Source organism: Apus apus, chromosome 26, assembly GCF_020740795.1.
Source record: "Apus apus isolate bApuApu2 chromosome 26, bApuApu2.pri.cur, whole genome shotgun sequence".
In the NCBI taxonomy this organism is placed as follows: Eukaryota; Metazoa; Chordata; class Aves; order Apodiformes; family Apodidae; genus Apus; species Apus apus.
The window spans coordinates 4,229,928-4,241,737 of NC_067307.1; the positions used below are offsets into that span (position 1 = coordinate 4,229,928).

The following is an 11,810-nucleotide window of genomic DNA, read 5'->3' on the forward strand; positions in this document are numbered from 1 at the left end:
TGTCCTCCCTTGAAGTCTGGCTTCCCCTGTGGTTTCCCTGCAGTTTGTGTTGAGTTTTGGCTCAGTGCTCCTGAGCAGCTGATGAAGAGCAGGGTCTTCACCCCCAGCCTGGACACCAAGGGTTCACCTGCAGATGGTGTCGAGGGGCCCCGTCAGGCGCGCGTGGGGCTGAGCACCCCCTGCTGCCTCCATCCCTTCCCTCTGCCCAGGGAGGTCAGACCATCCCCCTGCAGCCAGAGGAACCCTGCAGAACCCACCCTCAGACCCAAAGAGAAGTCAACACAGAGCAGTGCTGCCACCCCTTGCACCCCCAAAGCCTTCTGTTCCTGCTCTCCTTCCCAAACTGAGTTGGTTTTCCTCTTCCAGTGAGTGGGAGGGTGAGCAGGTCACCAGCCCTCGGGCCAGCTCGGGTGGCTGGAGTTTAGTGGGGTTGTGGTGGCTTCCCAGAGGGTGAGTGGAGCAGCTCTGGATCCTGGGTATTACAGAATCATAGAATTATGGAATGGTTTGGGTGGGAAGGGACCTTCAAGCTCATCCAGTTCCAACCCCCTGCATGGGCAGGGACACCTCCCACCAGCCCAGGTTGCTCCAAGCCCCATCCAACCTGCCCTTCAACACTGCCAGGGATGGGGCAGCCACAGCTTCCCTGGGCAACCTGGGCCAGGCTCTCACCACCCTCACACTCAAGAGTTTTCTCCTCATCTCCAACCTCCATCTCTCCCAGTTTTCATCCATTCCCCCTTGTCCTACCCACCCCAGCTGGTGTTCCTCCTTGGCTTTACACCCACTACCCAACCTCTGCAGCCCCTCAGCCCCTTTTTCTCCCCCAGGACCATCAGGAAGCTCCAGAACCACTGGCCTGAAGTCTTTTTCTGTGGGTTTTTTTTCCCCTTTGTTGCTTTTGTTCTCTGTCAGAGCTCGTGAACAATGTTAGATCTGTGGAGCACTTGACCTGCTTTCCTTGTCAGCTTGGCTTTGGAGGACCAGTTGGTAGGGAAGTGGGTGGACTTGGAGGTGTTAGTGTGGGGAATTGTCCAGATCTTTCTTACTTTTGTGGAGAGGTCATTGCTCATGTCTACCAACATCATTGTGTGTCTGTGCCATGTCCTCTGCCTAGGGGTGGCTGAAGTCACCTGTGCCCACCATCCTTCTGCCCTTCAGCCTCCCTGATCCCCCCAGGATGGTCCCATCCTGGTTAGATGGTTGGTTGTCCATCACCCCGTGCCCTCCATTCTCACAGCACCCAGAGCTCCATGCTGTGCTGGTGGTGTTGGTGACACATTGTCACCACTGATGAGGGTGAGGGACAACCTTGGTGCCTTTTCAGTGCCACCTTATCAGAGGGATGCCAGGTCACCCAGTGTGGCTGGACATCCTGCTTTCTGCTCCTTGGGGACTGAGCAAGTTGCAGCTTTGAGCAACCACAGGGACAAACATGGACTTCTCCAGGCTGGGGTTGTCCTCAACCAGCAGCTTTGTCCCTTCTCTTGAGCACATCTGAACAGTGATGGTATTTAGGTGAATCTCTGTCCCCTCTGTCACTCCGGGCTGTGGCTGCTGTAGATGCAGCTTGGGAACTGCCTTGGGTGGGGTAACCACCACCATGAAAGATCTGCTGCTGCTGTAGAGTTTCACAAAGCCTCAAGTCTTCAAAGCTGCCTCCTGGGGTGGAGAGTGATGAGAGTCTGAGCACCTTGTCCTGTCTCTGCACTCAAGGGCAGGGAGTGACAGGGTGAGGGGTGATGGTTTTAACTGGAAGAGGGGAGATTTAGATGAGACATGAGGAGGAAATTCTTTGGTGTGAGGGTGGTGAGAGCCTGGCCCAGGTTGCCCAGGGAAGCTGTGGCTGCCCCATCCCTGGCAGTGTTGAAGGGCAGGTTGGATGGGGCTTGGAGCAACCTGGGCTGGTGGGAGGTGTCCCTGCCCATGCAGGGGGTGGATCTAGATGGTCTTTAAGGTCCCTTCCAACCCAAACCAGTCTGGGATTCTGGTGCTGCTGGTGGGATGGAGCTGAAGATGCCAGAGGTGAGGAGGAGCTTCCCTTGAGCTGGACCACCAAGAACATCATGAGTTCGGTGTGGTCTGTGGCAGCTCGGCTTGTAGGATGGGGCAAGATAGAGCATGTTTGGCTGAGGAAGAACCATCATGTCCAGTTCCAATGGGAGAGGACTTCTGGGGGGACAAGATCAGACACTGAGGGAAGAGAGAGGCCTCCTCAGGGGACCTGAGCAGCCTAGGAAGGTGCTGGTGGTGCCCCAGTTTGGCTGTTGAGGTCTCCCCGCCCAGGCTGGGCTTTGTTCTGGGGTCTCTGGACAGCACACAAGGCTGGGTCTTCCTGTTCACTTTCAAAGCCTGTGACTTCATGGTTGGGGCTGGGGGGCTGCAGCTCCCCACATGGGGCCATTGACCATGCTGTCCCCTTCTCCACAGTGACCACCACCAGCCCCATGAAGACGCTCTACGTGATGTCGGATGCCAAGTTGTCTGCGCTCACCAAGTCCGTGATGGGTGAGGCTTCCTCTGTCCCCCTCAAGCTGCCGGGCATCCAGCCTTCCTCTTCTTCCTCCTCCTCATCTGCCAGCTCTCCCACTGGGGCCATCACGTTCTCCACCTCCCCCCTGGCCAGCACTCCCAGCCCTCCCACCAGCCTGGTGCACTCGAAGGTGGGACCTGTCCTGCAAACCTCTTCCAAAACCCTCATCCTGACCTCCACGCTGGTGAAGGGTGATGGACCTCTGGGACACATTGGGGAGAAAGTCACCTTGACCAAGAGTGCCACGGCCCTCAGCCACTCTCTGGGAGCAGTGGAGACCCTGGGGAGGGTTCCCTCCGTGGTGGACGACGGGAGCACCATCATCCACAGCAGGGAGGCTCTGGCCAGCAGACACTTGCTGCCCCAGGGTGTGGTGCCAGGAGGGGCTGGCACCACGCTCATCACGTTGGGCACCAGCCTGGCCAGCTCCTCTGGCATTGCCACAGCAGGGCCCACCCTCAGCCAGAAGCCATAGGGACCCATGGGACCCCTCGGCCACCACCAGGTGCTTGGGGAAGACCTCTTGGCTGTAGGGACCCCCAGGACCCCTTGGCCATGGCCACGTGCGTGGGGAAGACTGAACTTGGCCGTGGGGACTCCCCTGGGACCTCTTAGCCACCACTGGGCACTTGAGGAAGACTGAACTTGGCCATGGAGAACCCCAAGGACCTCTCAGCCATGACCAGATGCTTGGGGGAAATTGGGTGTGCTGGGGGAGGACTGTGCTCAGCCGTGGGGGACCCCCTTGGCCACCACCAGATGGCTTGGGGAAGACTGAGCTTGGCCATGGGGACCCCTGAGACCCCTCAGCCATGACCAGATCTTTGGGGAAGACTGAGCTCAGCCATGGGGACAACCCCCCCCTCCCAGGACCCCTTGGTTGTCACTGGGAGCTTGGGGAAGACTAAGCTCAGCTGTAGGGACCCCCAGGACCCCCCAGCCATGACCAGCTGCTTGGGGAAGACTCAGCTTGGCTGTAGGGACCCCTGGGACCCCTTGGCCACCACTGGGGGTGCTGGGGGAGGAGTGAGCTCAGCTATGGGGACCCCTGGGACCTCTTGGCCACCACTGGGGGTGCTTGAGGAAGGCTGAGCTTGGCCATGGGGTGGGAGAGCAGCAGCCCCATGGAGGTTGGGGGGCTGGGTCAGGGAAAGTGGGGAGATGTTTTTTCTGATTTTTTGTTTCTGTTTAATAAAATGTTTTTTGGTTCTTTGCTGCCTCCCTTGCCCATGTCCCTTCCAAAAGCTGCTCTGGTTGCTGGGGCTGGTTTCTCTCGGGATCCTCCTGCTTGTGCTGGTGCCTCCCTTGGGGTAGAAGGTTCAACTGATTCCTCCTATGGTTGGGAGTGTTCATGGGTGCCAAAAATGGCCCAGTTTTCATCTGCCCTGAGCTTTGGTTTCATCTTGGTGGTTGTGATGGTGTCAGCAAAGCAGGGGTAGAGCCAGGTCCCTCTGCCTGGAAGGAGGGATGGAGCAGGAGGGGGTGACATGAAGGTGCTGAGATGCTGAGGTGAGGCAGAGCTCAGCACCATCAAGGGGGTTTTGTCAGGGCTCAGGACCAGTGTCCCCCCTGGGGCTGTCACTGGGTGCTGGGGCTTGTTTCCTGGGACAGAGCTTAAGGCTGGGAACTTTTTGTGGTTCTCGGGGATAATCATGGAGTGGTTTGGGTTGGAAGGGACCTTCAAGATCATCCAGATCCAACCCCCTGCATGGGCAGGGACACCTCCCACTAGCCCAGGCTGCTCCAAGCCCCATCCAACCTGCCCTTCAACACTGCCAGGGATGGGGCAGCCACAGCTTCCCTGGGCAACCTGGGCCAGGCTCTCACCAGCCTCACAGGGAATTGCCCTGATCCAGGTGCAGAACTTTGCACTTGGCCTTGTTGAACTTCATGCAGTTTGTGTGAGCCCACCTTTCCAGTCTGTCCAGGTCCTTCTGGATGGGGACATGATCCTCAGCCTACAGAGGGGGCTAAGGAGCTCCCTCCACCTGCACGCTGCCAAAATCTTCCCTCGCTTCCTCACCAGAAGATCCTGGGTTTGGTTCCATGTGGGACATCACATCCCAGAGCAGAACCAAGATGTTTGTTACAAAGAACCCAAAAATGGAGCAGGAGAAGATCCATGATCCCCTTTGATGGCTGTGGTTGCTCGTCATGAGCAGAGGGAGATGCCTTGAGTTCCTTCCTGTTCCTTCAGGTTCTACACATGCTGCTGTTCTCCAGCTCCTTTGGGGACCATCTTGCTTTACCTCCATAGCCTCTCAACACACCAGACTTACCACCACCACCATGGTGAGTAGTGGGCTTGAGGACACTGAGCTTTCCCAGCACCTCAAACCCTTTCTTCCCTTTTCCCTGGAGTTTTGGGGAATAAAAAAAAATGGGCAACATTTTACTTGGACATCAGTCTGGGTTCAATTCAGCAAAGCTCCCCCCAGGGAGGATGCTGGGTGGGGGATGACCTTGAACCCCAAGGTTCTGCTGTCAACCTGCAGTGGTTTCAAGGAGCTCAACTTTCTTTTCCAGGCTTGGAGCCCCCATTTCTCTGCTGGAATAACTGGAAGAAGGTTGTGAGGTTGTGATGCCCTCTGGGATGTGGTGTCTCCAGTGCCCTGGCTCCCAGGTGGGAGGTCTCAAGCCCCATGGCCACCTCCTTGCTCAGCAACTGGGGGCTTTTGGCAGCAAAGCTCTTGAGGTACAGCTGGGGTGATCTGCAGCCCGTTTGATCCCCTTCCAATGTCCAGGCTGGAGGATCCAGGAGTTGGGTCCATGGTTGGCTCCATGATGCTGCTCTTCTCGACACGTCGAATGCTCCAAACATCATGAAGCGACTGGTGCTGCCTGTGGCTAATCCTGCTTTTCCACTTCCTATCCCAAAGCTTTTCCTTTCCATGGAGACATCAGAAATGCTCCTTAAAAGGTGACTTATTGCTGCTGCTCTACCTGAAGCCAAAACCTTCTCTGGGGACATGCAAGTGCCACTTGTCCCTCTGTCCCTTGGGCTGGTAGCACGGGATGAGTGGACGTGCTTGTGGGGAGCACCTGGCATGAGAAAAGCCCATCTTGCAGCTCCAACCAAGCCTTTGGGTCACCTGCAACACCTTGACAGGAGCTCCTGGAGCCAAAAAGCACCTGGAGATGTTGCTGGGCTGGTTGGCAACGTGGATGTGACTGCAGGAAAGCACCTCCTTCCCCACAGGATGGGGCAGCTCCAGAGGTAGGTCTCAGCCCATCCCTGTGGCATCCCAAAAACACCTCTGGGGGCTCCATGTGTAGGGTGGGGATCCCCCCAAACCCTGCCCTGACCCCAGAAGTCAAGGCCACCCCAGACACCACCAGATTGGGACCATCCAACCAGTTTGAATTCAGCCTTTGCCACCAGGAGGAGGACACCCCAACATTCCCAAACCCTTCAAGAACCCTCCAGAGCCCTGGGTGGAGGCACCATCCCTACAAACCAAAACTGCATGACATGGGGCGAGCCTGGAAGGGCTCTGGAGCAGGGAATCCCTGAGCATCCCAGGAATGGGGTGGGAATAACCCCCTCCTGGCTCAGCCTCCTGTGAACGGCCTCTTGGGTAGAAACCTCCACAACTCACCTTGCTCCCTTATTTTATAGATGTAGGTATATTTTTTATATATAGATTAAAAAACCTTGTGATACTGGTTATTAAGTGATCAGGGAACAGGGAATCATGAGCATCCCAGGAATGGGAATAACCATCTCCTGGCCCACCCTTGTGCAAAGCCAGCCCAGGGCCTCTCTGGCAGGACAGAAACCTCCATGAGTGATTTGCTCCCTTATTTTATATGTGTAGGTATATTTTATATTTTTATATATCTATATACATATATATCTAGTGATACTGGTTGTTAAGTCACCAGTGTTAGGGCTCTGGAGCAGGGAATCCCTGAGCATCCCAGGAATGGGATGGGAATAACCCCCTCCTGGCTCAGCCTCCTGGAAAGTTGTACCTGGGCATGGCTTCTTGGGTAGGATAGAAACCTCCACGACTCACCTTGCTCCCTTATTTTATATATTTATGTATATATATATATATATATATATATATGTATATAATTATAATCTGGGGATACTGGTCGTTAAGGCAGGAGCAGGGAATTGCTGAGCATCCTGGGAATGGGAATAACCCCCTCCTGGCCTTGTGCAAAGCCACCCCAGGGTAGAAACCTCCACGACTCATCTTGCTCCCTTAGTTTACATCAAGATGTATATTTTTATATATATATATATTTATATATAAAAATATATATATAATCTGGGGATACTGGTTGTTAAGGCACTAGGAGGTTTGGAGCAGGGAATTACTGAGCATCCTGGGAATGGGAATAACCCCCTCCTGGCTCAGCCTCCTGGAAAGCCACCCCAGCACACGACCTCTCTGGCAGGGTAGAAACCCCCACAACTCATCTTGCTCCCTTAGTTTAGATCCAAATGTGTATTTTATATATATAATATATATATTTATAATCTGGGGATACTGGTCATTAAGGCACTGGGGGGGTCTGGAATTGCTAAGCATCCTGGGAATGGGAATAACCCCCTCCTGGCCTTTGCACCCTTGTGCAAAGCCACCCCAGGGTAGAAACCTCCACGACTCATCTTGCTCTTATTTACCTGTGTATATATATAATATATATATGATATAGATCCATAAAAACCTCGTGCTGTTGGTCATTAAGCCACTGGTGTCACGATCCAAACAGCTTGAAGATCAGAATGACCCCACTTGATGGTCCCCTCTTTGTCCCCTTGTCACCGGCACGTTCCTCGCTGCCCCGGCTCAGCCACGGCACCATCCCAGCTCTCTCCCTTCTCCCTAGGGAATGCTGCTGGATGGGATGGGAAGCTAGAGCTTGGTGTGGTGGTGGAAGGTTGAGGGGGTGTAGGGGGGTTGGTGGTGCCACCTCTCCGGGTAGATCCGGTGTCTCATGGTGCTCCCGTAGGACACCGGGTAACGCCCGGGACCGGTCGCCAGCGGCCGGCACAGCTCGGAGGTTTGTGGGGAAGGAGCTACCAAAGGGCTGGGAAAAGCAGGAATGACCAAGGGGTTGGCAGAGAGGGAAGGTGCCACTGGAACCCCTTGGGTTTTGAGGTGCTCTGGTAGGTTGCCAAAACTGGCTGGGAAATAGAGCATGGCCCCCGTGTAAACGTCCGGGCCTGGGGGTGGTGGTGGTGCTGCTGAGTAGCCAGGGTTGGCCACCACAGCCTTGGGTTTGGCCAACCCCCTGTCCCTGCCACCAGCCTCTTTGCCAAAGCGGGGGATGGCACCCAACGTGGGGCCGAAAGCCACCTCCTCCTCCTCCCTCCTGCCACGCTTGCCCACGGGGGTGAAGCTGGTCCCGGGGGGCACCCAGCAGACCCCCGGGGTGGCCCCTGCTCCTCTCTGCTCCCTGCTCCACGCTTTGCTCCGTAGGTCTTGGGGTTGTTCCGGCTCCTCCGCTCGTGATGGGAAGGTGGAAGTGGGCTCCAAAAAATCCTTCAAGCTGGAGAAGCACCCCCAGAAGGAGTGGGAGCTGGTGGGTTTCACCACCTCGTTGGGGTAGGCCTGGAAGCAGCCAGTGAAGATGGTGGGTGCTGGAGCCCCCTCCTCGTCTTTCCCACCAGGAGATACACTGGGAATGGGTCCCACCTCACTCCCGACGTTGGGAGCTGTATCCTGAGCTCCTGATGGCTCCAGGCTCCTTTGGTCATGGAGGTGGGGGCTGGTGGGCAGCCTGGGGGGCTCTGGGCTGGGGTGTTTGTGGCAGTGCAGGGACTCAGCCTTGGTCACCTGGGCCAGCAGCTTCTTCTTGGCCAGGGGGGACATGATGGGGTGGTTGCCTTTGGAGTAGAAGCTGGAGAAAAGGCGCTTGGAGGGTTGGGGGTGGCAGGGACCAGGACACCCCCCTGAGGAGCTTGGCCTTGGGCTGGAGCCTCCCTCAGCCACCTGGCCCTGCTTGGCCGTGTCCCTGGTGTCCTCCGTGTCCCTGGTGTCCTCTGTGCTGGTGGCCACCTTCACCTTGTCCTGAGGCATCTGCAGGCAAAGGGGGTGCAGGGGTCGGGGTGAGTTCCAGGCTCTGCCTGGGTTGGGGGCGGGGGGGGGTCCCATGGGAAGGGACAGAGACGGGGGTTGGGAGGTGGGTGTCCACACACCTGCTCCCCACCCTTCTCCTTCTTGGCCCTCTTGGTCTTCTCACCCATCTGGGGACCCTTGGAGACCTTGTACTGCTTGCGGGGCTTGCTGGGGGGCAGGGGCTTGTCATCCTCCCCCTTCAGGTGCCGCACGTACGGGAGGACCAGCCTGCGGGGACGGGGTGGCAGTGAGGAGAGGCCCGGGGAGGGGAAACTGAGGCAGGAGCGGGGCCTGCCCCCCCCCCCCGCCCCCCCCCAGCCCCTCCCCGGGGCTCAGCCCCACCTCTCGTAGTGGCGGCGGGTGCAGGTGGCGGCGCTGGTGCTGCCCGGGCTGCCCCCCAGCTCGTTGTACACGTTCTTCCACAGCCGCCGGCCCGTCACCTGGGGAGGGACCCGTGGGTCAGCCCCCCGGCACCCGGGGGGGGGCTCAGCACCCAGGGGACAGCATCTCGGCACCCAGGGGACACCCAGCACCCAGGGGATGGCTCAGCACCCAGGGGACAGCATCTCGGCACCCAAGGGACATCCTGGCACCCAAGGGACTTCCAGCACCCAGGAGATGTCATCTCTGTACCCAGGGGACATCAACCCAGCACCCAAGGGACATCATCTCAGCACCCAAGGGACATCCAGCACCCAAGGGACTTCCAGCACCCAGGGGACATCATCTTGGCACCCAGGGGACATCATCTTGACACCCAGGGGACAGAATCTCGGCACCCAGGGGATGGCTCAACACCCAGGGGACAGCATCTCAGCACCCAAGAGACATCCTGGCACCCAGGGGACATCAACCCAGCACCCAGGGGACACCCAGCACCCAGGGGACATCATCTTGGCACCCAAGGGACATCCTGGCAACCAGGGGACACCCAGCTCCCAGGGGACATCATCTCAGCACCCAGGGGACATCCTGCACCCAAGGGACACCCAGCACTCAGAGGACATCATCTTGACACCCAGGGGACATAATCTCTGTACCCAAGGGACACCCTGCACCCAGGGGACATCAACCCCACACCCAGGGGACACCCAGCACCCAGGGGACATCATCTTGGCACCCAGGGGACATCAACCCAGCACCCAGGGGACATCAACCCCACACCCAGGGGACACCCAGCACCCAGGGGACATCATCTTGGCACCCAGGGGACGTCCTGCCCCCAGGGGACATCCTGGCACCCGAAGCCCATCGCTCACCAGCTCGTAGGCTCCCAGTTTCTCCACAGCTTTGTAGATCTTCCAGAGGTTAACTGGAAACCAAGAGGAGACACGGAAGGTCAAGGAGACCCGGTGGTCACCGTAGCCAGGGGTCACCATGGCTGGTGGTCACCGTGGCCACCAGCAGCTCCAGCCAGCCCTGGGGACACACGTACTCTGCTTGAAGCCCAGGTGGGGGATCCGCTCGATGGGCGTGTGTCGGTCCTTCATGAACTGGTAGAGGCTGATGAGGAAGGCCTCCTCCTCCTCCTTCTCACCTCCTTCTGCCACCCCTTGGTCCTGCTGGGACCCATCGTCCTGCTGAGGAGCCTCCTGTGGGACACGGAGGGGCGGGAGGGACCTGCGGGGAAACTGAGGCACGGCAGGAGCACCAGCCCCATCCTCCAACTCCAGAGCCTCCTGTGGGACATGAGGGGGTTTAGAAGGACTTAAGGGGAAACTGAGGCACAGCAGGAGCATCAACACCAGGTCTGGAGCCTCCTGTGGGACCTGGAGCAGGTGAGTAGGAGCCTGAGGGGAAACTGAGGCACGGCAGGAGCACCAGCCCCATCCTCTGGGTCTGGACCCTCACGAAGGACACAAGGGGGTTTAGAAGGACTTAAGGGGAAACTGAGGCACGGCAGGAGCACCAACACCACGTGCCAGGTCTGGAGCCTCCTGTGGGACCTGGAGGGGGTTTAGAAGGACCTAAGGGGAAACTGAGGCACGGCAGGAGCACCACCACCAGGTCTGGAGCCTCCTGTGGGACATGGAGGGGCTGAGAGGGACCTGCGGGGAAACTGAGGCACAGCAGGAGCACCAACCCCACCCTCTGGCTCTGGAGCCTCCTGTGGGCCCTGGAGCAGGTGAGTAGGAGCCTAAGGGGAAACTGAGGCATGACAGGAGCTCCAACCCCATCTCCCAGGTCTGGAGCCTCCTGTGGGACCTGGAGGGGGTTTAGAAGGACTTAAGGGGAAACTGAGGCACGGCAGGAGCACCAGCCCCATCCTTGGGCACTGGAGCCTCCTGTGGGACCTGGAGGGGGTTTAGAAGGACCTAAGGGGAAACTGAGGCACGGAAGGAGCACCAGCCCCATCCTCCAACTCCGGAGCCTCCTGTGGGACATGGAGGGGTGAGAGGGACCTAAAGGGAAACTGAGGCACGGCAGGAGCACCAACCCCATCCTCTGGGTCTGGCACCTCCTGTGGGCCCTGGAGCAGGTGAGTAGGAGCCTGAGGGGAAACTGAGGCATGACAGGAGCTCCAACCCCATCTCCCAGGTCTGGAGCCTCCTGTGGGACCTGGAGGGGGTTTAGAAGGACTTAAGGGGAAACTGAGGCACGGCAGGAGCACCAGCCCCATCCTCCAACTCCGGAGCTTCCTGTGGGACATGGAGGGGTGAGAGGGACCTAAAGGGAAACTGAGGCACAACAGGAGCACCAACCCCACATGCCAGGTCTGGAGCCTCCTGTGGGACATGGAGGGGCTGAGAGGGACCTGCGGGGAAACTGAGGCACGGCAGGAGCACCAACCCCATCCTCTGGCTCTGGACCCTCACGAAGGACACGAGGGGGTTTAGAAGGACTTGTGGGGAAACTGAGGCACGGCAGGAGCCCCCCCCCTTTCCCCCCCTTTCCTCCCGCAGCCACTTCACGAGTTCCAGCCTCATTCCCCGGGGCTCGGAGCCAAGTTGGTCAGACCAGGATCGGCTTCCAGGAAACCCGACGGGCAGAAATTCATCCCCCCCCCCCTCCAACCCCTCCTCCCCTTCCTCCTCCTCCTCCCCTTCCTCCCTCCCCCCCCCCCCCCCCCCCCCCAGCGTCGCCTTTCGCAGCTAAAAATTGTTGCTCGTTTTGTTTGTTCGACGCGTTTTTTTTTCCGGAGTTTGAAAAAAAAACACAAACCGAGCCCAACTTGTTGCTATTTTTGGGCAAAAGCAGCT

General features: G+C 58.2%; 2 protein-coding genes across 9 annotated transcripts in view; one reads left to right on the forward strand and one right to left on the reverse strand.

Annotated features, from left to right (window-relative positions):
• KANSL3 (KAT8 regulatory NSL complex subunit 3) overlaps positions 1 to 3,751 on the forward strand; it is a 28,878-nt gene extending 25,127 nt beyond the window's left edge. For 6 of the 7 annotated variants that reach the window (XM_051640611.1, XM_051640615.1, XM_051640614.1 and 3 more), the window contains one exon: positions 2,431 to 3,751. In XM_051640611.1, the coding sequence (XP_051496571.1) occupies positions 2,431 to 3,008 (578 nt within the window). In that variant the 3' untranslated portion in view covers positions 3,009 to 3,751. The remainder of the gene's footprint in view (positions 1 to 2,430) is intronic. The other variant, XM_051640618.1, reaches the window with a different exon arrangement.
• A 3,411-nt stretch (positions 3,752 to 7,162) lies between these two features.
• On the reverse strand, positions 7,163 to 10,309 carry ARID5A (AT-rich interaction domain 5A). 2 transcript variants are annotated; one of them, XM_051640666.1, is made up of 6 exons: positions 10,046 to 10,167; positions 9,870 to 9,922; positions 8,953 to 9,050; positions 8,691 to 8,838; positions 8,188 to 8,571; positions 7,163 to 8,103 (listed from the first exon to the last, which is right to left on the reverse strand). In XM_051640666.1, the coding sequence occupies exons 1-6, from the start codon at positions 10,098 to 10,100 to the stop codon at positions 7,405 to 7,407; spliced, it is 1,437 nt and encodes a 478-aa protein (XP_051496626.1). In that variant the 5' UTR covers positions 10,101 to 10,167; the 3' UTR covers positions 7,163 to 7,404. The 2 variants fall into 2 exon arrangements, with proteins under 2 accessions (XP_051496626.1, XP_051496629.1); XM_051640669.1 differs by having other exon boundaries at positions 7,163 to 8,571; positions 10,046 to 10,309.
• Between the last annotated feature and the right edge of the window lie 1,501 nt (positions 10,310 to 11,810).